This window comes from Garra rufa, chromosome 14 (genome assembly GCF_049309525.1).
Source record: "Garra rufa chromosome 14, GarRuf1.0, whole genome shotgun sequence".
Lineage (NCBI taxonomy): Eukaryota > Metazoa > Chordata > Actinopteri > Cypriniformes > Cyprinidae > Garra > Garra rufa.
In genome coordinates this window covers 39,994,813-40,021,703 of record NC_133374.1, presented here as the reverse complement: position 1 = coordinate 40,021,703, position 26,891 = coordinate 39,994,813, and the positions used below count along the sequence as shown (strand labels likewise).

At 34.9% G+C, this 26,891-nt stretch overlaps 1 protein-coding gene across 2 annotated transcripts in view; it reads right to left on the bottom strand.

Moving 5' to 3' along the window:
• Window positions 1–540: 540 nt before the first annotated feature.
• The window catches only part of porb (P450 (cytochrome) oxidoreductase b), a 51,609-nt gene continuing 25,258 nt past the window's right edge, over window positions 541–26,891 (bottom strand). For both annotated transcript variants that reach the window (XM_073817726.1, XM_073817725.1), the window contains exons 6-15: window positions 25,788–25,877; window positions 25,464–25,562; window positions 20,713–20,829; window positions 16,599–16,717; window positions 16,326–16,507; window positions 13,286–13,435; window positions 10,480–10,747; window positions 6,976–7,121; window positions 3,391–3,476; window positions 541–3,315 (exon numbers count right to left, since the gene is read on the bottom strand). In XM_073817726.1, coding sequence (XP_073673827.1) covers window positions 3,171–3,315; window positions 3,391–3,476; window positions 6,976–7,121; window positions 10,480–10,747; window positions 13,286–13,435; window positions 16,326–16,507; window positions 16,599–16,717; window positions 20,713–20,829; window positions 25,464–25,562; window positions 25,788–25,877 — 1,402 coding nt within the window. In that variant the 3' untranslated portion in view covers window positions 541–3,170. The remainder of the gene's footprint in view (window positions 3,316–3,390; window positions 3,477–6,975; window positions 7,122–10,479; window positions 10,748–13,285; window positions 13,436–16,325; window positions 16,508–16,598; window positions 16,718–20,712; window positions 20,830–25,463; window positions 25,563–25,787; window positions 25,878–26,891) is intronic.

Genomic DNA, 26,891 nt, shown 5'->3' with positions numbered 1-26,891 from the left:
AGAAACACCTTTTTTTCTAATGTTATCATTATTATTATTTTTTTTATCATGTGACAGAAACAAGCTTCCATAGTATTAGGCTTCCATAAATAACTGAAATAAACTGCGAAAAAAAAAACTTTATATTAAAATTCTTTATATTATATTGACTTTCTATTACTGCAGTAGAGCGAATGACAAGCATCTGTGGTCTCCCAGTGGTTTATGTTACATTCAATCTAGCATTATCGGATTCATTTACAACTAAACAAAACACACAATCCTTTTTTGTCTTGCATTATATAAAGCACTGCACTTGCTAGCCAAAACTATGCACCTTCTAGTCTAGACAAAACTTTGAAACTAGCATTATAGAAGTCACTAAACTCTTTTTTGGTGTTATTGTTGATTCTTAAAACATTATTCTAAATTTAGAAAATAGCAACGAATACAAATGTTCGAAGGCTTTTCACTAGTCCCTTATAAGAGGAGTCTCCAAAGACGGTAAGTGATAAAACTGTAGTATCAGATGGGTAGAACTGAACAAAAACGAGACAAGAGTGATGTTAAATTTCTATTTAATCATTACAAATAGGCCTAAACAGCTGTGTGTACTGGAAACAACAGGTGCATATAAAACTAACATTATGTAATAATAAAAAAACGACTACTATTTGATATAATTCTATCATCTTCCCAAATAGTAAACTCTTTTCAGCAGCACCGCTGGTCTTCTGCTAATGCAAACAATAAGAAATAAGGCACTAGAGCTCACAGACCAGCATCTGTTCGCTTATCTGGGTCTCAATATCACAAACACACCAGACTCTCAGAGACAGAGCGGAGAAATGATCGCATTATGACAACTGAACGAGTCCGAGCACCTAAACAAGTGAAATCTGTGATGGGCATCCAGTTTGAAATGAGCTTATATTCATATTCAGCCATAATAATAATAATAATAACAATAACAATAAAAGTCAGACATTCAGATGCTTTTACCGCAGACAACTAAAATGAAAAGCTGACGTTCGTGACATCCGAAGGCTATTTTCTGCATGTTTTAAAATAACAATAAGAGTGAGTTAGCCTCTTCATGCTTACAGAGAGCCGTTACAGCATTAACCCTGCGTTTGGTGGATAATAAAAATTACAAATGATTTTGATTAGAAGTTTCGTGCATAAGTACTGGATTAGTATGTTAAAGGAGTAGCTCACTTTCAGAACAAAAATGTACAGATAGTTTACTCACCCCCTTGTCATCCAAGATGTTCATGTCTTTCTTTCTTCAGTTGTAAATGGTGTTTTTTGAGGAAAACGTGTCAGGATTTCTCTCCATATAGTGGACTTCTATGGTGCTCCAACTTCCAAAATGCAGCTTTAGAAGAAAAAAGGGTCTTACCTAGCAGAACAAAGGGTTATTTTCATTAAAAAATATACAATTTACATACTTTTTAACTTCAAATTCTCATCTTGTCCAGCTTGGCAAGATGAGCATTTGAGATTAAAACGTATATAAGTTGTAAATGTTTTTAGAAAATAACAGATTGTTTTGCTAGATGAGACCGTTTGTCCTCGGCTGGGAGCTGCATTTTGGAAGTTGGAGCACCATAGAAGTCCATTATATGGAGAGAAATCCCGACATGTTTTCCTCAAAAAACACCATTTACGACTGAAGAAAGAAAGACATGAAGATCTTGTGTGGGAGTGAGTACATTAAATTCTTGTTCCTGAAAGTGAACTCCTCCTTTAACCCTTATGCGGTCTTCGTTTTGGAATCACACTCATGGTCTTTGGGGTCTCTAGAGACCCCAGGCAACAAAACTTAAATTTTGTAACAAAATAAAAGGTAACAAAAAAAACAAAAAAAGTTTTTCCTGTTTATTAATGTTTTTACTCCACATTTGTGCAGTTTTCGCAGTTTTTATGCTATTTTTTAAATATATATAAATTATTAAATAAATATATATTTTTAATAGGTTTATATGCAAAAACAGCTTTTTATGTAAAATTGACTTTATAAAATACCCACATTTTAAACTTTCATTCATGGGGATAATATGGATAATTTGATATGGTTTAGTGTAAGATTTTTGCCCATTTTTTGGAAAATGCCGTTTTAAAAGTAAAAAAATATAACTTTTACCACTAGATGGCTGCAGAGCACTACTATTAACTAATTGCTATTTGACCAACAATAAGATATCTTTTCACAAGTTTTTTCAGTTGAATTCATATCTACATATTATGAAATCACAATTATTACGATAAAAAATACTTTTTGACAAAGTTAAGCATTTTTTGTACTAAAACAAAACCAGTTCTATTCCATATTGAGTTGCAGTACAAAATATGAACATAAGAATGCAACAACAACATCTTTTTTACTTTTTATTTGACAAATTATAAGAGAGCAGTTTTTATGGTCTCCAAATGTAGTCCTGTGTGTTTCATGATATGTAGATATGAACTCAACTGAAAAAACTTGTGAAAAGACATCTTTCAGGTGGTCAAATAGCAAAAAGCATATAGTGGAGCTCTGCAGCCACCTACTGGTAAAAGTATTTTTTTTACGTTTAAAACTGGATTTTCCAAAAGATGGGCAAAAATCTTACACTAAACCATGTGAAATTATCCATTTTATCTACATGAATGAAAGTTAGTCATGTGAGGTTTTTATAAAAGGGAATTTTACAAAAAAAGCTGTTTTTGTGTAAAAACCTATACAAAATATTTGTTTATTAATTTATATATATTTTAAAAATATCCTAAATCCTCCAAAAACTGCACACATGAGGAGTAAAAACATTAATAAACAGGAAAATAACATTTGTTTTGTTTTTTTAACTATTATTGTATAACAAAAATTGCATTTTGTTGCCTGGGGTCTCCAGAGACCCCAAAGACCACGAGTGTGAGTTTTTTTTTTACACCAAGATAAAATCATGCTATCAATCCAAATTTTTTTTTTTTTGTAGATCTACAAAGTGTTTACAGTTTTACAGAGTCTCATGTCTCTTGGACAAAGAGAACATTTTTTAAATTTTTCCAAACGCCTTTTGGGGTAAAAAATACCCCGAAGACCGCATAAGGGTTAAGAGCATGATTCTACACGACGTGACATAATTGAGTTGAGCATGAGGTGGTGTGTGTCCATCAGGAATGTACAGAAGGGGATGTGGAGAGCTGCTTTAGCTCCAGACGTCCTGCGAGTAGCGTCCTTTAGTCATGAGTTTCTTGATGTAATCTATAGCCTGAGTGCGGCTCATTCCTCCCAGCTCCTCTGCGATCTCGTAGAAGGCGTTCTGGACGTCCCGCGCCATGTTACGCGCGTCTCTGCGGAGGGAGGATGACGGTTGTGTTAGAAAGGTGTCAGAGACTCTGTTTTGGTGTTTTGTGATGATTACTCACCCGCATATGTAGATGTGAGCGTTGTCTGTGTGAACCAGCCTCCAGACCTCCTCCTTGTTCTTCTTCAGCAGATGCTGGACATACACCTGCAGGACACACACACATCCGCTCAGTAATGCAGAGGACAGGCTGTGTGTTAACTGGGGATGTTGGCTTCATTTATTCAGGGTTCATACACATTTTCGTTTTTAAAATTTCACACTTTTCCAGACTCATATTTTCTAAACCTCTCAGTAGATTTTCAGACTATACAGGTATGTGCCAAAAATTAGAATATCCAGGGAAAGTCCATTTACTTCCATAATTTGTTTCAAATAGTGAAACTTGTATTTTATATTAGTTCACTACACACAAATTGAAATATTTCAAGTAGGGGTGTGACGAGACACTTATCTCAGGAGACGAGACGAGATTTTTAAACTTTTTTAAAGAAAACCTCAATAATGAAATATATAGGGGAAAATAGTATTTTATTAAACAAAAAAACAAAAACAAAAACAAAAAAAAAAATCAGAAAAAATAGGTGCATTTTGATATGAACTTGTACTTTAACCCTTGTGCATTGTTTCAATTTACAACCTTTCGTTATGTTTCGTGGCTGAAAACAGCCACTACTTTAAACTGCTGTAAAAATGTATCAGATAAATATTTCTTTCAAATTTTTTTTGCATAAATCTATTAATCAACCTCAGTCCTACTCAAAAATACTAAATGTTTAAAAAAAATTCAGGATTTTAACTCTTTAATTGCCAAATTCCTAAATGATGTCACTGATTTTGGAAAAAAAAAAACTTTCACACACTCACACACGCTCACACACACGCACACTATAATATGCTGTTAAACTCCATAGAACTCTATGTAAAACTAAGCTTTTTTTGCAAAGGCCTATCTGAAGGGTTAATGGGGCCAACTGATAATCAACAGTGCAATTTACTAATTTGACCCCTTCACAACAGGGAAAACCACAAACAATCAAGAATTCAGCATTATATGGTGTCATGGCTTTGCAATCAAAAAATGTGGTTATAATGGAAGTCAATGGGGCAAAAACAGCCACAAACAATAAATGAGGGAGAAAAAAAGAAAATCTGATGCTGCGCCAAAACTAACAATGCATGAAAGCCAATGTTCTTACTAATCTTTCACATGTCCAAGACTGTTAAAAAGGTTAAAAAAAAAATCCAGGCCACAATTACCTTTTATATTTAAAATTAGTAATTTTATGTTTTTTTTTTCCCAAATCAGTGACATCATTTAGGAATTTGGCAATCAAAGAGTTAAAATCCTGAATTTTTTTTTAAACATTTTGTATTTTTGAGCAGGACTGAGGTTTATTAATAGATTTATGCAAAAAAAAATTGAAAAAAAAAATGTATCTGATACATTTTTACAGCAGTTTAAAGTAGTGGCTGTTTTCAGCCACGAAACATAACGAAAGGGTAGTAAATTTGCCCACAGTGTACTGTTGAGTTTTTGAAAAATTTCAAAGCATTTTCCCAAAATATGTATCAAAATAAGATTAGTCACCAAAAATCATTCCATTTGCTTTAACAGAGAAAAAGTTGTGGCCAAATTAAGACTCAACAGCACCCCTCAGTGGACGAAAACGTCCCCAACAACACATAAGGGTTAAGAAATTAAACTTCTATTTTAATGAATTATATGCAGTAATAAACATGTAAACTAATGCTGCATGATTCTGGATAAACTGAAAACAATGTTCTTTTATAAATTGGAGATGACAATTCTGAAGAAAAACAAAAGGATTAGAAATCTAAACAAAAATATAGCTGCAAGCAGCAATTATGGGGCCAAGCACTCAAAGGGCAAAATGAGGAGCTAAGGATGGCAGGAACAGCAAACCAAGTGCAACAACAAGTAAAAGGAAGCAATTTTAAGATGATTTTAGTCAAAATGACAGAAAAATGATGTAGAACACCTATTGATTTGATTTAATGCCTTATTACGTTTGACCAACAGGTGGCGCTGTTATCAGATTAATGTGGTGTGTTTAGTGTGAGGTGACAAAGGCACACTCAAAGTTTGGTGTCGTTATGTCAAAGCTTTGCAGAGATAAAGCTTCAGAATCATTTTGGCGTCAAGCCTAATATTTGTAGAGATGCTGTATGAAAACGGTTTCATCTATCAACATGAAATCCATAACTTTTTGTCAGCACAGTCTGAAGATGATCTGACTCGATTTTGGTGAAAATCGGACGAACGGTCTAGGACTAGTTCGAAAAAGTAGGTTTTCAACATAAATCAAAATGGCGGACAGAAAGTTTGGCCAACTGTGGCATAATTGGTATCTATGTTGTCGGCATGACCCAAGGAATATTTTGAGACTATGAAAATGAAAATTTCATTTCATTTTCCATTTTAATTTTTTAAACACATAAATGCCCATTTAAAAGCCACTTAAACTCATAGCTACGGTGGCCGAGAGAGGCCAACGCGCTGCAAACAAGAAAACACATGCAAACAGAAAAAACGACAACAAATTAAGAAAACATCTTCATCAGTTTGACAACACAGGCGCTGCAAATCCTCGCAACGCAAACACAAATACGGAAACGCACTGCAAATTCTCACAACACAACCAAACTCAGAAACGCGCTGCGAACACACGAACGCGCCGCATACAACACGGTCCACAACGGAAATGTTTCAAGGGGACCTCAAAAAGTGACGAACCCATCTGGGACCTGATTATTTGTTCAGTGGCTGTTGGTCAGAGCAGAGGTGTTATCGGTGAACTATCGCCTTTTAGTGATGGTATAGTATCACTTAAAGGTGATAGTGATATAAATAATCAGGTCCCAGATGAGTTCATCACTTTTTGAGGTCCCCCTGAAACATTTCCGTTGTGGACCGTGTTTATGCAGCGCGTTTGTTAGTTTGCAGCGCCCTCGTGTGTTCGCAGCGCGTTTCTGAGTTTGGTTGCATTGCGAGGATTTGCAGCGCCTGTGTTGTCAAACTGATGAAGATGTTTTCTTAATTTGTTGTTGTTTTTTTCTGTTTGCATGTGTTTTCTTGTTTGCAGCGCGTTGGCCTCTCTCGGCCACCGTACATAGCACTATTAATGCAATTCTATTTGCAGTGTAAATGCATTCATGCTGTTTTTGAAAAGTCTGTAAACACACAGAATTTACTAATTTATTAATAATTCATTTTTTAAGGCTACAATGCAAACATAAATTTGAAGCATTTGAAGTGCCATTTATGATGAATCAATTTTTTTTTTTTTTGTAATGTCTTTAAATTGCTTTTTTTGCAGGTAATCTCTCAACCAAAATTGATGTGATTAAATTCCAATTAATTAGATGAATTAATCAACACATCATGCAATTAATTAGACTAACATTTGCATTGCAGTTGATTAAACAGATGGTTAAGGATGGTGATGGATCAACAGCTTTTCTTTTTCCAGGCCTGTGGTTGATTCACAGATCCATGAATGTAGTATTTGACTAAATATTCCTGTTAGATGCTACAGAGATGACATTCTGATTACCTCTTGGGTTTTAAATATATTATCAAAGGTATTTTAGGGAGATGTTTTTGTGGCTCAATTTGTGCTACCTTCTCCGCCTGGTCTCTGGAGAACGCTACATTGAGCGCCGTCAGAAATCCATTCTTCTCAAACTCCTGCAGTTCCTCTTGATACAGGAAGTCCTCGTTCTTGTAACGGCAGCCATAGTACAGCACTGTGTCTCCAACCTCCTTACCTACAAATCAGAGTTCAACATATTAGCTGCATGACGGTGGATTTGTTAAAACACTAGAGTGATTGTGAAGGCTGAGTTAACTAAATTGTTCACCCATAAATGAAAATGTAGACGAGTTTGTTGCTTCACGCGATTTTGAAGAAAAGTGTTTGCGCTCTGTTTTAATATCAGTTCTGTAGCCAATATCAGCTGATTTCTGGAACGCAGGAGTTGCAGAATCCACGCACAGCCCAAACGAGATTTTGTTTAAGTCCTCGCCAATCCTCTCATTATAATAAAGCAGAGACACGATGTAAATAAGAGAATAATTGAGCCGCATAGAGAGAGATTCATCGATTATAGCGGAATTTCTGAGATTGCGATAAACTGAAATGAGTGACAGCCTTTCAGTGATTAAGGGAGCCAACTTTGCACGCTTTCTTGGCTATGTAACGTTATAGTGCACTCAGAATTTGAATAAAAGTTTGGTTTTCGTGTTGCTAAGAGGACCAATGTGGCATACTTGCTGCAAGTTTCAGGAGTGACATCCGCATATAAATGGGGGATTTGCTCGAAAAAATTAATGATTTGATCATTATATATATATATATTTCTACATGGCCAAAACCTTCCTAGGTGTACTAGAGTAACAGAAAACAAACAGACCCAACAGTCATGATATGCTGCTGATTCTGTGTAACTGAATCATTAATTGAAAAGGACATGTTCAAAATAATAGCAGTGTGTAGTTCAGTTAGAGAAGTAAATCATTCTGTCAAAAAAACTGGTGACAAACAAGTTGCCCTTATTTAAGGATGAAGGCAGCAAATGTTGTACTGTGCATTTCTCTCGGAAAATCTCTGTAAAATGGTCGCTACAGACATTGTTCAGAAGAACAGCATACTTTGATTAAAAAGTTGATAAGAGAGGACAAAACATATAAAGAAGTGCATAAAATGATAGGCTGCTCAGCTAAATTGATAGCAAATGCTTTAAAATGGCAACCAAAACCAAAAAGGCGTGGAAGAAAACTAAAAGCTACCACACGATTGGATCGAAGACTCAGCTACAGGGTGATCAAAGGAAGTCTTAATGTACCTGTGAGTACTGTAACAATTAGAAGATGCCAATGTGAAGCCAAGCTAACAGCAAGAAGCTGCAAGATTTCTTAAGTTTATACAGTAAATGTTTGACTTCAATGGATGTTTTATAAAATAAAAATAAAATTTTGATAAAAAATAATTCAGCATTATTAATTTAAAAAGAAAAAAATGTTGTTGCTATTAAAAAAGTTTGAAAACCACTGCTCTGTAGTGAATGGGTGCCGTCAGAATGAGGGTCCAAACAGCTGATAAAAACAACACAATAATCCACAATTAATTCACACCACTCCAGTCCATCAGTTAATGTCTTGAGACAAAAGCTGAAACAAATCTATCATTACGATGTTTTAACTCATCTACATCTTGGATGGCCTGAGGATGAAGACTATTTCAGGAAAGGTTCATTATTGGGTCAACTAGTCCTTTAAAGTTTTTGTGTTTTGGTGAGAATTTGCCTTCTGCCGTTTTCTGCAGAATTCTTTAATTTGTGCGTTTGTTTTGTTGTATTTAGCTGATTGCTGGTAAAACATTTCTTTGTTTTCATTTCATTTCTGACTTTACCTGTGTTCAATAATCCACAGAACATTTTACTTATGTGACCCTGAACCTAGGGTTGCAAAAAATGTGGAATATTTTGGAAACATTCCAGAAATTTTGGAAATTTACCAGAAATGTTCCACCCCTACTAACCCCACCTGGACCAAAAAACAAAACAAAAACACTCTTAAGTAGCACAGGTATATTTGTAGCAATAACCAAAAATACATAGTATGGGTCAAAATACTCTATTTTTCTTTCATGCCAAAATCATTAGGATATCAGGTAAAAATCATGTTCCATGAAGATATCTCGTAAAATTTCCTACCGTAAATATATCAAAACTTAATTTTTGATTAGTAATATGCTTTGCTAAGAACTTCATTTGGACAACTTTAAAGGTGATTTTCTCAAGATTTTGTCTTTTTTGCACCCTCAGATTCCAGATTTTCAAATAGTTGCATCTGTTCCAAATATTGTCCTAATCTACTTTATTTACTCAGCTTTCAGATTCTGTTTAAATCTCAATTTTGTTGTCCAGGGTCACAAATTAGATTAGCATCTAAAATTGTGGCAAAATAAGATATTTATATTTAGTGAAATATAATAAGATTTTGGTCATGTTGTCCATCCCTACTGCAGAATGAAGTAAATTATTTAGGTTCACATTTGCTCTGCAGCCACATTTTGAAATGATATTGCGCATTGGTCAGTGTAATAATGACCCTTTATGCTGTTATGTCTTCTCTAACGTTCATGCAATGATAAAAAAAACTCCCCTGGACTATAATGTATATAAAAAATATTATTAATTTTCGCTCTACATTATATGCATCTAAATTAAGCACAAAGGAAGTATATAGATTACAACAAGCTCGATGCACTCATTTCTAATACATTTACAAGACAGCTCAGCCCTTATTGCCGCCTTTTGATTGCAATCTATGTTGGGGTAACGCAAACTACGTAATAATATTACTTTTTCCAAGTAACGAGTGAAGCAACGCATTACTTTTTAATTGAAAAGAAAATATCTAAATTACTAATTAATATTAAATTAGTAACGCCAGTTACTTTTCTCGCCATTTATTGATTAAAAGCTCTCCTGTCCCCATGTTGAGAGAAATTGTGAGTAAGATGTTACTTTAGTTCTAGAGTAAATGTGAACATGCATTAATTCATCTCACTTACTAAAATAACAGATACAGTGCTCCTCAAAATGAGTGATTGCAAACCTGTAATAATTAAATGTTAAATAATACATATATCCTTTATGTATTTAATCCCATTTTATTAACCAATGTCTTTGCTGCTGACCTTCGATGATCAATTCATCCATACTAATAAGCAAAAATTTACTCAAGATATTCTAACATTTGGTTTCCTTTTTTATTGCTGAAGAGTTGACATTTGTTCTTCTGTGGTCTACTGTACAGACGTCAATTTACTTTTCTCTAAGCCTGAGGCTTTTGGTGTGAAAAGGCTTTTACATTTGACAAAAATACAACTTTTTATATTAAAACAAGCAAGCAAGCCCTGCCCAGATTTAAAAAGTAACGCAAACGTAACGTAACAAATTACTTTCCATAAAAAGTAACTAAGTAACGTAATAAGTTACTTTTTTAGGGAGTAACTCAATATTGTAATGCATTACTTTTAAAAGTAACTTTCCCCAGCACTGATGAAATACTGACAAATGTTGAAACTGAGGAAGCATATCACAGCTATTTATCTCCTACCTTGTTCTTTGAGCCATTTGCGCTCCTGAATGAAGCCCATGAAGGGGGCGATGCCAGTTCCCGGTCCGATCATGATAACCGGGTTTGTGGATTTGAAGGGCAGGCGGAACTGAGACTTGCGGATGTACATGGGCACCGTGGCCTTGTGTCCGTTGTCTGTTGGCATCTTGTTCTTCAGCCAGTTGGTGGCGACTCCTTTGTTGACCCGGTCCGTCTTAGTCTTGTACTCCACCACGACAGCACAGATGTGGATGCTGTCGGGATAAACCTGTGGTGTGCACAAAACACTTCAGTACACACCAAGTGCAACATACAATGCAAAACAATTTAATGGTAAACTGTCTGATTAAAAACCTAAACTGCAATGCAGCCTTGTGCATTAATAAACTACGCATAGATGAGGTTTTAAATATTTATCAGGGACAAGTCCAGTGTTGCCAAGTCCGCCGAATTGGGCTACTTTTATATGGCTGCAGCGGGTTGTTTTTTTCGTTCACAGTTTGAAGTGAAGCATAATCCCCGAGAAACATGATTTAGACAGCCAATTTGCCTCAACTGGGCTAATTTTGGCCACAATTAGACTATTTCTGAGCAGCAGTTGAGCTGATTTTGTTATGCAGACCTGGCAACCCTGTCTGCATACCAAAATAATTTGAGAGAATGAGCTCAGGGGCTCTCTGAACATTAAAGAAGTTCACTTCCAGAACAAAAATTTACAGATAGTTTACTCACCCCCTTGTCATCCAAGATGTCATGTCTTTCTTTCTTTATTCGTAAAATTTGTGTTTTTTGAGGACAACATTATAGGATTTTTCTCCATATGGTGGACTTTTATGGTGCCCCAAGTTTGAATTTCCAAAATGCAGCTTTGAAGTGCTCTAAATGACTGAGGAAGCTGAGGAAGAAAGCTCTTATCTAGCCAAACGATCGGTTATTTTCTAAAATGTATACAGTTTTAACCTTAAATTAGGGCTGTTCGATTATGGCAAAAATCATAATCACGATTATTTTGGTCAATATTGTAATCATGATTATTTAACACTATTATGACTGGGTCCAAAACATTATATTAGTAATTAATTTAAAGACAGCAATAAAGCAGAAAAAAGATACAAAAAATATACAAATAATAATTAAAAAAAACTGAATAGTTTTATGCAAGTCTAAAGTAGTCTAACAATACTACAGAAATTGAATGTAATTATTTGAATGTAAAATAAAACAGCATTTTCACTGTAAGAATTAAACATGCTTTGTTTCTTATTAAAACTACAAAAGTCCTTCATTCAAGAGCAGTGAGTGATTTTTTCTCTTTGCATTTTTACGTTTTATTAATGTTAAGCACTGAGACGGCAGAAGGAATATTATTTGTTGCCGCTTTAAGAGCCACACGGATCCAATATACTGTTACACACATATTTTCATTCTCAACTGTTTATGATCATTTAAGACATGACTGACAAGGGTTTACATGAATAATCACCAAAGGCGCACACCTTGAGCTAAAAGATAACTTTACATGTCCGTCTTCTGCTCCGTCTCTGAGCTTTAAAAACACAACATCAAAGAAACATTGATATATCAAGCACGTCCCGTTTTATGAAAGTCAGGTTATGATTTTGCTGATTTGCATGTGAAATTAGGCTTTTATGGAGGAGCGAAAGCACACCACTGGAAATGGGGCGCAATAATCGTTTCATCTCGACTACTGTATTTTCATGACCGTTTGAAGCCGAAGTTGAAATCGTAACTGAATTTCGATTAATTGCACAGCCCTACCTGAAATGCTCATCTTGTCTAGCTCTGCATGAACTGTGTATTTTCCAGTTCAAGACATTTAGGGTATGTCGAAAAACTCCCATCTCATTTTCTCCTCCAACTTCAAAATCATCCTACATCACTGTTTTAAATTATTATTATTATTATTATTTTTATTATTATTATTTATTTTTTCCCTAAAAAAGTTTCCCTTGATTTAGAAGTTGGAGGAGAAAATGAGATGGGAGTTTTTAGACGTACCCTAACTGTCTTGAACTGGAATACAGAGTTCATGCAGAACTAGACAAGACAAGCATTTAAGGTTAAATATAGATATATAAATTGTCTGTTTTTTTTTTTTTTTAGAAAATAACCAATCGTTACGCTAGATAAGACGCTTCTTCCTCGGCTGGGATCATTTAGAGCCCTTTGAAGCTGCATTTAAACTGCATTTTGGAAGTTCAAACTCGTGGCCACCATAGAAGTCCATTATATGGAGAGAAATCCTGAAATGTTTTCCTCAAAAAACAATTTCTTTATGACTGAAGAAAGAAAGACGTGAACATCTTGGATGACAAGGGGGTGAGTAACTTAAATGAACTACTTCTTTAACACTATACTACACTAATTAACACAAACACAATATAAAATTCCCTTGCCATTTGAGATGATATAATTTATAGACGGTAACATGAATCCCCAACATTTTGTTTGTTTATTTGCCAAACAATGCTGATTTTCTGCAAATCTGTGCCAGTTACAGAGTGATTCAGATGCATGGATCTACAAAAGTTGCCAGATCTCAATCGCACTGTATTTGTTGAAAAAAATAAGTCAAAATGGAAAAAATATTGTATATTTTCTTTTTTTCTCAAGCAAGGAAACTGAAAACATTTCTTCTTAAATTTTTTGCATTGTATGTTTGGCATAAAGTTTGGCATTAAGACTGTGAAAGTTCACATTATTTGGCAACATGTTTGAGCAAACTAATCAAAGTGAACATTAATCACCCTGTACGTAGTTTTTGGCTTATACTAAGCTCTCTGACCTTAGAGGAGGATGCGATGGAGTAGTAGCGGGCCTGCAGTCGAGGCAGAAGCTCACAGAGGTGATCGATGGGCGGCCGCAGAGACGGCAAATCCTCCAAAATAGCCAAAATATTCCTACAGGAGTCCAGCACCCAGCTCTGGTACAGCGCCTGAGAGAAGAAACACAACGTCAGACATGCTCTCAGCTACAGGCAGCCTTTTTGAAAAGTCAATTGCTAAAACTTTTAACATGGTATTACAGTATTAAGTTGCATTTAAGAGGAGACCCTGCAGGTAAAAATGCAGTTTTTTCATGCACCTGTCAAGTTTGAGATTTTAGGCATTTTCATTTTTTGAGTTTTTTCAGACTAGTGGAATGAAAACACCTAAAAGACACTGTTAAGTGTTTCTTTAATAGCACTTTTTGTGTCAATAAATACATGTTTTTAAAGACCGTTTTCTCTAAAGGAGTTTTTTCTCCTACACTGAGCCATAAATCTCATAAATAAATCAGTAGCACTTACACACACCAAACTTTAAATTTTTATTCCTGTCTATATCCTGAAGGTTTTAACAGAGGGATTTGTTCATGTATAATTTGCTTGATTCTATACAACATTTTATTCCCCCCAAAAATAGCGAAAATATAATGTTTTGTGTCTGTTTTAAGGATTTTCTGAATTGTGGAGTGACAAAATGAGATTCCCAAAATCCCCTCTGTAAAAACATTTGACTCTAATATGTCAATAAAATTAAACAAGAATTTTGAAACTGACTTCACTCAGTGTTTAGAGTTTTGAACTAGAAATGTATGCGAATTAGCGCATATTTCATTAAATAATGGCTTGTTTGCATATTTAAACCTAACATTTTAGAAAACTTGAAATACAAAAAATGTTTGCAATTATCAATGTAATCAATCAACTGGGTAAGTAAGGTGATAACTATTCACTCCTATTCACCTGCAGTGTCTCGCCTTAAAGATAAAAACTTTTTTTTCAGATGAAAGCAAATTTTGCATTTCATTTGGAAATCAAGGTCCCAGACTCTTTGAGATGGTGATTTTATTTCCCAGCAGGATTTGGCACCTGCCCACAAAGCCAAAACTACCAGTAGCTGGTTTAATAGCCATGGAATAACTGTACTTGATTGGCCGGCAAACTCGCCTGACTTAAACCCCATTGAAAATCTCTGGGGTTTTGTCAAAAGGAAGATGAGGGAACAGAGACCCCGAAATGCAGACGAGCTGAAGGCCAATATCAAAGCAATTTGGGCTCCATAAAACCTCAACTGTGTCAAAGACTGATCGCCTTAATGCCACGCCGCCTGGATGCTGGAATTAGTGCAAAAGGAGGCCCAACAAAGTACTGAGGACATAATACAGCACATTAACACCCTTTTCAGAAGGTGTTTAAGATCCTTTTTTTATTGGTCACATGAAATATTCAAATTTTGTGAAATACTGGATTTATTTTTTTTAATCTTTAATCCATTATCATCAAAACTGAAACAAATAAAGGCTTGAAATATTTCACTTTGTGTGTAGTGAACTAATATAACATACACGTTTCACTATTTGAAACAAATTATTGAAATAAATGGACTTTCCCTCGATATTCTATTTCTTTTGGAAAACATACCTGTATTATTGTCTTGTTTAGGGGTGGGCGGTACACCGGTGTCATAGTCATCACCGGTGTGAGATAGCGCCACGACATGGATTTTCTAATACCGTCAATACCGGTATATTTAATACAATAAATTTTCTTCAAACGTTCAGTTGTGGTCTGAATACCTGTCCTTATACTATATATCTTGTTGTAAATAAAAAAGTAAAACATATTCGTATCAGCTTTGCAGGTGGTAGGTAAAAGGGGAGTGGCCATTAAACGACTGGTGAAACATCGTGAAGAAAGGTCGGGCCTGTAGCCTATACCAGGGGCGGAGTGGCAATCGGGACGACCGGGACTTTTCCCGGTCGGCCGGCCAAAGGATTTACACAGCGGATCACAAATTGAGCGGCGCGAGGCGAACGCGACCGGCCTGTTTACTTTTACTTTCGATTTTGTAAAGGGAGCAGCACATCTTATAATAGATATTTGTCAGTGAGTACAAGATTGCAACAAATCCTCCAGTCTATTTTTGTCATCTCTCTTTACTTTCGACCCGTGATCATTCAAATCTAAAGGTCATTGTACACTGAGTCCGATTTTCGCATGCGTTTTTTTTTTTTTTTTTTCCTCATATTCGCCGTCCTTATCAAAATGCTTATTATGGATGCGAAAATGCATAAAATCAAACACGATCCAAATTTTTTTATGACGGACGAAAGTTTCAGAGGCAGTGTGTAAACTCGATTAACATAACCTGTATTTTTTTTAACGTGCAAAAATGTCGGACGAAAATTTCGTACTCATGTGTGCAAAGACAAACTCCAGCAGCTCGTGTTGGATGCAGGGTTGCCAAGTCCGCGTTTTTCCCCACAGAATTGGTCTACTTATAAACTAATTGCCATGGGTTGATTTCCCCCAGTTATTTAAAGGTTTTAAATATTGCAGAAATTAAATTTCAATAAAAAAATAATTTTTGTTTTGTTGTACACTGTTAAGTAAGATCTTTAGGTTTTTTGCAAAATAAATATGTTGAGAATGCATAATACTCTCCCATGTCTCTTTTTGATAAGGATACCTACCATTTACTTATTATAATATAAAAATATTAACTTTATTTACATACTAAAGGGACAGGACAGGCTACTCCTCCCAAAATGTACCAAAAAAAGAAATACCGTGATATTATACCGTCACCGTTCAAAAGATGAAAAATACCGTGATATTAATTTTAGGTCATATCGCCCACCCCTAGTCTTGTTTATCTAAAAATGCTCTTTTTCTTTAAACCTAGACACCGCAAACAATGCGCTGTCACTTTAATTCTGCGTGTGCATCACAGACTAAAAGTCTATTATCTGTAACGCTGCAGCTCTACTATTGTCAGTATGTTCCTAAATCACTGAATGGAGTTTATATTAATAACTGTCAGTAGAGCTGTTGATCTTACTTTGCCCTCGGGCGAGGAGGAGGCCATCTTCCTCATGTTCTCCTGGTCTTTGGGGTCAGTGGCGTACTGTGCCAGCTCATAGAGCACGTTTGTGCGTGGAGAATTGGTGATGTCCAGATAGTGAGTCAGAGCGGTGCGATACGTGGTCGGACAGGGGAACGGATGCTTCTTGTTGGATTCCTCTGAAAGCAAACACACACTTATATATTTCAGCTACACAGCTTCAGTGATCATGACCGCTGACCAGACATGAATAAGCGGTTCTTGTCATACCGTCGAGGTTGTTGAGGGAGATAACGGTGTCTAGATCCACACTGAGGAGATCACCGATCCGGTTCACTATGTTGCTGTCGTTCATGGGATACACAGCCACATGGTCTCCTGATTCATACCTACACACATTAAAACATCAGCAATTAAATGAGCTGGATAAAAGGACTTAAAACTAGGACTGCCACTAACGACTACTTTTATATCCATTCATCTAAACGACTAATTTCCCACACAAAAAAAAAAATCAACAATTTTACTTGAGAACATTTTATTTTAATATAATCAATTATATGTAGTTGTTTTTGGTCATTACATTTTAATAGAGCCATTAAGGCGAGACACTGCAGGTGAATGGGGTAAAAATATAAAATAAAATAGTAATAGTTATTACATTACTTACCCTGTTGATTGATAAAATTGATAATTGCAAACTTTTTTTGTAATACAAGTTTTTAAAAATGTAAATATGCAACTGAGCCAAAATGTGCATTAATTTGCATACATTTCTAGCACTAAAATCTAAACACTGGGTGAAGTCAGTTTTTTTTTTTTGACATATTAGAGTAAAAGGTTTTTACAGAGATCATTTTGGGAATCTCATTTTGTCACAACATAATTCAGAAAAAACTTAGAACAGACAGGAAACACTATTTTTTTTTACCTTTTTTTGGGAACAAAATGTATAAAATCAAGCTAATTATATATAAAGAAATCCCTCTGTAAAAACCTTCAGGATATAGACAGGAATAAAAAAGTAAAGTTGTGTGTGTAAGTGCTACTGAAGTGGAGATTTATGGCTCAGTGTAGGAGAAAAAACTCATTTTGAGAAAACTGCCTTTAAAATATGGATTGTAATTGAAATCTATTGACACAAATAGATAAAGTGCTATAAAAGAAAGACTTAACAGTGTCTTTTGGGTGTTTTCCTTCCACTAGTCTGAAAAAACACTTTATGAAACACCAAAAAGCCCAAAATCTCAAACTTGACAGGTGCATGAAAAAACTGTTTTTGCCTGCAGTGTCTCCCCTTAAAATGGAATCCAGAAAAGTAATGGAAAAGAATTAGGTAAAAATAAAACTGTAAAACTCAATTAATTTAGACAGGCTTTTTGATTTAAAAATAATAATTTAACCATTAAAACAGAGTATAGAAAAATGAAAAAGGTTTCATAGGGCCCTATAATTATAATTAAGCTTTTCTGTGGTAATAAAAATGTAGATGCCTGTGAACAGTGGCCTTTTTAAAATTACTTAAAATACATAATAGCTTGGATGCAATAATAATTAGTTCAAATACAAAACCAAAAGCAAGCAATCATTGGTTTATTGCACAAAACTGTTGAAATGCATAATGTATTATAAACAATAGAGCTTATGTACATCACGCGTTACAACAAAAGCCTGCAGGTGATTGTTTTTAGACATTACTGGCGATCTAATCCTTGTTTAATATTGACTAAACACTTAATCTTTAATTTTTGGTCATATCTTTATCACAGAAATGCTATAGCCGCAGTAATTTAATGAATATGGAGACATCAAAATGTCTAAACTCAGAGTGAGGGTTTAAACTTTTATTTATTTAACTGAATCATAGTGTTTGTGAATTCACAATTATGCTTAATTAAACATTTTTAAATGGGTTTAATATATAATACAACCTTGGAAAAAAAGTCTAATAATGCATTTCATGGATTTTCCTTCTTGAAATGCACCACTTCCGGTAATTTGCTGGTTAGTTGATGCGGGCAAAATTAAATCAAGAATTAAATAAAAATACTAAATCGAATAGTCCATTAGAATCAATGAATCGTGACAGCCTACTGGAAACTAAAACTGTTGGTTATTCTTCAAAATACCTTTATCTGAAAACTAATAATTAAAAAAATTGCACTCAACAGAAGAAAGAAACTGAAACAAGATTTGAAACAACTTTGTGGTGAGTAAATGATGACAATGTTTATTTTTGGGTCAACTTTTCCTTTGGGAGGCTAGATGGCGCTTAGGGGTCATTTTATTGTCCTGTAGTCTAAACCAATGTCAAATGAAGTTTGATTTCAAACTCTGAATTAACTTTAAATAAAACTGCACTGACTATTATTATTTTTTGTTGTTTCTCGAAGCTAACAGATTTGACCTCTTCTTGTGGAATCAAGCATTCATTCCTGTAATGATCTTGGTTTCTAAGTGTGACCTGATTCACACCTGTGTGTCATTTGCTTCATTGTATTAATATTTTAAGATGTATATTGTGCAAATGGGTTATTACCAGTCTAAATAATAGATAAAGATAAATACATAAAGCTCATCATTAGGTGACTGCACATTTTATTTGTAATGTTAATATTTTAATGTAAGGCTAAGTTTCTTTCTACACCTAATTTAAAACCTGTAAAAGGGAAACATTATGATTGAAATATGTGCACCATATCAAAAATTATAAAACAAAGAAAAACATTCACCAGCTCTTAAAGACTATGGGTCTTCCTATTTAAAGAAATTAAAAATAAAAAAGAAGTAGAATAGTAAAACATGCTTGAAATATCTGCAAATAATATTTTGTTTTTAAGGGGAGACACTGCATGCACCTGTCAAGTTTGAGATTTGGGGCTTTTAGGTTTTTCATAAAGTGTTTTTTCACACTAGTGGAGAAAAACACCCAAAAGACACTGTTCAGTGTTTCTTTTATAGCACTTTGTCTATTTGTGTCAATAGATTTCAATTACAATGCATATTTTTAAAGGCCGTTTTCTCAAAATGAGTTTTTTCTCCTACACTGAGACATAAATCTCCACTTCAGTAGCTCTTACACACACCACACTTTACATTTTTATTCCTGTCTATATCCTGAAGGCTTTGACAGAGGGATTTGTTCATATATAATTTGCTTGATTTTATACAAAATTTTATTTCCACAATAAAATTTCTGTCCGTTTTCTGTATTTTCTGAGCTATAGAGATACAACAATGAGATTCCCGAAATTCCCTACGTAAAAACATTTGACTAATATGTCAAAAAAATGAAAAGAATTTTGAAACTGACTTCATCCAATGTTTAGATTTTTGTACTAGAAATGTATGCAAATCCATTAAAATAGATCATTTGAAAAAAAAAAAAAAAAAAAAAAAAAAAAAAGAGGAATATTTGGCATATTTAAACCTAACATTTTAGAAAGCTTGTAATACAAAAATGTTTGCAATTATCAATGTAATCAATTAACTGGCTAAATAAGGTGATAACTATTAGTAAATTATTTTTACCCTATTCACCCGCAGTGTCTCGCCTTAAATTCCACATTCAGTTATGAATTACGTGAATAATATAATACAGCCTAAATTTTCGATGCAAAATGGCAAAATTTAACTAAAAAGTACTATTGGTTATTTAAAGTTTTAATTGCACAACAGCATAACACTTTATTTCATGGTGTCCTTGTCACACATTACATGCGCTTCCTAAAGTAATAACAATAAATTATGCATAATTACACGCAACTAACCAACTAGCAACCACCACCCTTTTTACACTTCTGTTCTTCATGTACATACCACATACTTATTTGTTGCAATTTGTTGAAATTGAGATTTATACATCATCTGAAAGTTGAATAAACATTGATGTAAGGTTTGTTAGGATAGGACAAAATATTTGGCTGAGATACAACTATTTAAACATCTGGAATCTGGGGGTGCAAAAAAAATCTAAATATTGAGAAAATCACCTTTAAAGTTGTCCAAATGAAATTCATAGCAATGCATACTAAAAAATTAAGTTTTGATATATTTATGGTAGGATATTTACAAAATGTCTTCATGGAGCATGATCTTTACTTCATATCCTAATGATTTTTGGCATAATTTTTTAAATAATTTTGACCCATACGATGTGTTTTGGCTATTGCTACAAATATACCCATGTTACTTAAGACTGGTTTTGAGCTCCAGGGTTACTAGTAAGCATATGCATTTAATTAATTTTAAACTGTAACAAAGACAGCATGAAATAAAGTGTAAGCCGAAACAGTTGTAAATATTAATATCTTCATTATTTTGACATTGATGAGCACTGTTAGACAGCCCAAAGAAAAACATACTCTATTTAACGTTACAGTACCTGATTTTGGAGCCTGTGATGTCCAGCTCCAGGTGCATCAGGTGTCTGTCCCCGGCCTCATTGAGCTTGCGGTTCACTGTGACCGGAGCCAGGAAAGGGTTCTTCGAATCGAAAGGCCTGTGAGAACAGAATGAATCACACACAGGTAACTACGAAGTCTTTAACAGAGTCAGAGATTACCAGACTGGCACCACATGTGCTAACAGACATAAAATGTTTGCGAAAATTGCACTTACTGTGCATTTTTCCCTTTTATCTGTTTTCTGACATTTGATACTATCGAATATAATAATATTACATTCTCATATTATAATAATCATATCAAACAACAATCAATTATGGACACAGTTAGGATTCTGCATTGAATAGACAATATTGTCATTATTCAGTCAGTTCAGTGTTGTTTTTTTAAGATGGGGCTGCAAGATAAATTGTATTTTAATCCTGATCACAAGTTTTGTTTCTCTGGTTTTATGAAGCATACACTGTAAAAAATATACTGTAGAACTTACAGGATTTTACTGGCAAAAAGCTGCCATTAAATCCTGTAAAATGATGTTAATATCTGTAAAATGGATTGCAGTATAATACTGCAAAGCAAATTACAGTGAATGACTGTATTGAAATACAATAATTTGCAATATTTTTACAGTAACATTGAATTAAACTTATTCTACAGCAATATTTTGTAATTTTACTTAAGTAACAAGCCTGCGGACTGCAGAAGACTTGGTGTTTCTGGTTGCCAGATGTAAAGCATTTAAATCCCCCATCTGTGCTTTTTTCCTTAAATTGATGCACTACGCACATACAGTATCTGTCAAAAGTTTGGAAACATTATGATGTTTAAATGTTTTTAATGAAGTCTCTTCTGCTCACCAAGACTGCTCTTATTTGATCAAAGATACAGTAACAACAGCAATATTGTTAAATATTTGTACTAATTGAAAATAACTGTTTTCTATGTGAATCTCTATTATGTATTTAATGGACATTAATCCAGTATTGCGTCTGACAGGTTCATCCACTTCGTCTCGCAGCACAAATCACTGTAAAGGTCCTTGTACACCGAGTTGAGAAATTAGTGGTCTTCTTTATCATATGTGGCTTTAGTAACGCTAGCAAAGCACCAAAGTTAACTGACATCCTGAAGGAAACGTTGAATCACCTGGGATAATCCCGCAGCTTTTTAGTAGGGTTGGGAATCGATTCTGATTTTGAAATTGGATACTTAAAAGAACACTCCACTTTTTTTGGAAATAGGCTCATTCTCCAACTCCCCCCCGAGTTAATAAGTTGATTTTTACCGTTTTGAAATCCATTCAGCCGTTCTCCTGTTCTGGCGATATCACTTTTAACATAGCTTAGAATAGATCATTGAATCCTATTAGACCAATAGCATCGCGTTCAAAAATGACCAACGAGTTTCCATATTTGTCCTATTTAAAACTTGACTCTTCTGTAGTCATATTGTGTACTAAGACCGGTGGAAATGCAAAGCTGAGAGTTTCTAGGCTGATAAGATTAGGAACTACACTTCCATTCCGGCGTAATAGTCAAGGAAGTTTGCTGCCGTAATAAGGCTGAAGCAGGAGCAGTAATACCACGCAGCACATGTGCAAATGCTAAACTAGCTGGGAACTCATTTCTGATAATACTCCGCCTGCTTTCGTCCATATTACGGCAGCAAACTTCCTTGACTATTACGCCGGAATGGAAGTGTAGTTTCTAATCTTATCAGCCTAGAAACTCGCAGCTTTGCATTTCATTTCAAGAGTCAAGTTTTAAATAGGACAAATATGGAAACTCGTTGGTCATTTTTGAACGCGATGCTATTGGTCTAATAGGATTCAATGATCTATGCTAAGCTATGCTAAAAGTGATATCGCCAGAACAGGAGAACGGCTGAATGGATTTCAAAACGGTAAAACTCAACTTATTAACTCGGGGGGAGTTGGAGAATGAGCCTATTTCCAAAAAAAGTGGAGTGTTCCTTTAAGATAAAGAATCGGATACTTTTGATTCCTCGTATCGATTCCTGGGTGCATTTTTTTCATTTAGCAATCTGCCAGGACCTTATGTGGTAATGTAAACAACAGTCTACAAGATGGTTCGTGGGAAGTGCTCAAAAGTGTGGTTACCCTTTGTAAAAACCGAAGACAAAGCTATCGCTGCACGCAAACTTCATTTTAGAGATCTGCAAGGGACGGATTTTTTAGTCCCGCACCCGCCCGCTTCAGAAGAAATGTTATTTCGTCCCACTCCCGGCTGCAAAAGCCCACATAAAACTAACCTATACCCCGCGGGAAAACAGGTATCTACTTCATCTCTTGGCTGCACGAAACAAACCCTCCCGCTAATGTAAAGGGCAAAGACGATCAGAGTAGTAGTAGTGCTGATCCATAGTATTTTTGCGTGAAATTTCTAAATATTTGCATAGTTGTCAAAATGAATGTCCTGTGAGTGTTTTATAATGAATGCTTAGAGGTGGATCTGGTAAGGGTCAGTGGTGTTTATGCACATAATGAGCACCGGCATAAACAGATTTAGAATGTATTTTTCATTTGTATGTTTATTTTATAATAAATTCCATCTAGATATACAGTCAGTCCAGTTCAAAAGGACAGGTTTAGTGAGTGGTAGGGCTGGGCGATATGGCCTAAAAATAAAATCCCTGTTTTTTTTTTTTCACAAAAAATCCGATTTACGATTTAAATCGATTTTTTCCCCCTACTACTTTTAGCATGTAAAGAAACCCCAGCTTTTCCACAATATATATGAGCACCATATATTTTGCAATATACATTGCAACTGCATCAGTGCTTTCCACCAGGCCCCATTCTTATCATAGCAGACACAGTAAATGTTTGTAAGACAAATAAATATGAGACGGGAGGAAAATATATATTTCCATGCTTTTCTCATGCACTTACATCGTATACAAAAATATACAATTTTGAACACAGAAACATTAAATGATTTAAATAACTGAAACGATCTGCCAGCAGGTGGTGGTAAGACACTGATTTAATTACTGAATCATATTCATTTGATTCGTTTGAACAGATGGTTCATTCAGGAATAAAGCAAGTGACTCTTTATTAATGGGAAATTGAATCATTTCACTAGATTTGTTTAAAAACACACGTTCATTCATAAACGAAACACCGCTGTGTTTGAGTGGAGATGCGCAGCGGCTCAGCTGTGACTTGTTTCAGACCACTTTTGACGATGAAATAGAGCAAAATCAGGCAATAGTGTTATAGTCAGACAATGTAAGTCACTTAATAATAACTTCTTGTTTATTTAACTGTTGTAATAAATCAATATCTCGTTTACAAACTCCCTTAAAATGATTAAAAGCTGTCACTCATCTTAGTTCGCAATCTCAAAAAGCTCTATTATAATAAACGAAGCTACTGCCCATTCAGTCTCTTATTTACACTCTCTACACTGGAGATACATTAGTCAACGTGCAAAACACATAGAAACCTTTGAAGCTCCACTCAGCGCAAATACAAATATGCTGGTCGGGTCAGTCGCACATGGTGCTCCTAAATATTTTTTCATAGTCGTACGCAGTAGTTTTTTTTGCCCTTGAACGGCTGGTCGCACCATTGAGAAATTAGGTCGCACTCTAGAGCCCTGATATGCAAATAATTCTCCATTGTCTTCAATCATCTCTCTACTCTGCTTATGTGGTAAGTGAAATTGTATGTACTGTAATGTAACAGGCTAACTTGCTAGCAAGCAGCTAATCATGTCCCCTTAGTGACTCGCGTTATTTTACCAGAACGCGCTATTTGTTTTCCGTTCTGAATACAGCGGTTAGTTAGGCGCGCCATCATTTGGTCGGACAATATTGCCTCTTAATTATTCTGCCATTGGTGCAATTACAATGTATCTAATATTTTTATTAAAAAACTGCGATACCTCGATTTAATAAAAAATTAAATCATCTTAAAACATAAATTCGAATTAATCGAAAAAATAGCCCTAGTGAGTGGTCTTTTGGCATCTCCCTGTTGAATGTTTGAGAGGGTCACTTACTTAAAAAAAAAAAAAGTACTCTATTAAATTAAAATTTAAATAATTCAGGAGCTTTAAATCTGTATATGTATACACACATGTTAAAAAGTTAGAGCACAGGGTTTTCTTTTAAATTCAAAAGTATAGCTTTAATGTAAAGTTTGTTTGATTTTTATCATAGCATGCAGTAGAAAAACAAAAAAGCAAAACAAATGTTTTGGTTAATAAAAAAGGTTCAAAAATAAACACCTTTAGAGGAAATGTCAGGCATAGGAGGGCCTTGCAAAACTGACCCGAGAAGAAGGGGGGCCCCCGGTATAAAAAGAGGTTGAGATTGAGAACCCCTGTAATAAAATTATATGTTGCAAGCAAGCACTGAAAATAAACGTTTGATATATTCATTTTTGACTTTTGTTGTTGTTGTTGTTGTTGTTGTTGTTTTACTAAATTGGAATCGAAACTGGGAATCAATAAGTGGAATCGTTCCTCTCTACATCTTTTTCTCTTCTCAAGAAGAGAGTGGACAACAAAATCATTATATTTCATATTGTTTTGCATTTTTTCGCAAAGGCTGAATTAATATAGATCAGGGTTTCTGTGTGTGATGAATTTTAAGGAATATGAATACAAAAATACGCATATGAAAATTTTAGACTCGGTGTGCAATGATCTTAAGTGTTTATTCTGTCGCTCTGAGAACGTGAACAAAGTGCTTTACTCACGGCTTCTGGTTCTCGAAGCTCTTGAGGCGTCCCAGCTCTCCAGTGTAGATCTTATTCATGTTCAGATCAGTGTGTACCTTCAGCTCATACTGACGGATACTGAGAGACACAGAGAGAGATTGAGAGACAGACAACAAACCCAGCAATGTGTTCAGCTGCCACACACAATCAAGAGAGTTCTGGCAACCTATTCTTCAGTCTATGAAGTGCTGGAAGGGCCTATAAGTGTTGTTCATCAGCAGAGAAGAGCATGTTCTCAGGTCAGGTCACTGTGACCCACTAACAAAAGAGGAATTTTCTGAAGAGATCATTGAGCATTCAGACCTGGATTCTTCACCCGTCGCTTCGACTCCAAAGTGTTCACACACCGCCGGCCAGAACTGCTCTCTCCACGACACAAAGTCATCCTCAAGACTGAGAGAAATAATCACAAAAAACATTATTAACCATCAGTCATTCTCAACTGGGTTTGTGATTGCTTCTCAAACAATGTCAGATTTCCAACAGGTGCATATACACACATGGATTCGTTCTTAAGCTCGTTAATAATCTCAATGAGAGATAAGATCATGTGACAAACTCAACAGGCTTGTCATTCTAGTAGGACCTGGCAATAAACATTATCATGCCGAGATTACGATAAGGTTTATATCATGACGATGATAAGCTCTGGACGTTTTTACTTTATATGGATGAACCTAACAGCAGAAATAGACATGACATCAACCAGCGCAGGTGGCTAACAAGCTCATGTTCAACCTGTCTAGAGGTCGACCGATATTGGTTTTTACCGATACCGATAGCTAGGTTGGACCACAGTGGCCGATACCGATTAATTAACCGATAGTTTTTGAAAATGGATACTGAAAGGCAGCTAAAATAGTGCTCTACTATTTTCAAAAAAGTACTAAACCATACTTTGTAAATCAATAAAGATATTAATATTAATTATATATTGATCATTAAAGTTATTCCATAGTTCATTAATGTTAACAAAATAAACTTCAAAATTTAACAATATATCAGTAAATGTTGAAATTAACACACTCTAACAAGGAACAACTCTTCTATTCTACAGCTTTCATCATTCTTAGTTGATGTTACTAATGGGCTCATTGTAAAGGGGTGGGAATCTTTACATTTTAACAATATGTAACATTACAGTTTCTATGCTTTTTGTTTATATTTGGAATCTCTGTATGTCAGTACTGCCATCTTCAAATTAAGATTCAATTTAATTACATTTAATATCAAATTTATTTCTTGCAGAATTTACTTATATATATATATATATATATATATATATTAGGGGTGTAACGGTACGCTAAAATCGTATTCGGTTCGGTACAGTGTCTTGGAGAGCTCGGTTCGGTTCATTTTCGGTACAAAAAAATAAGAACTTACAAAATCTTTATTTTGAAAAACTGC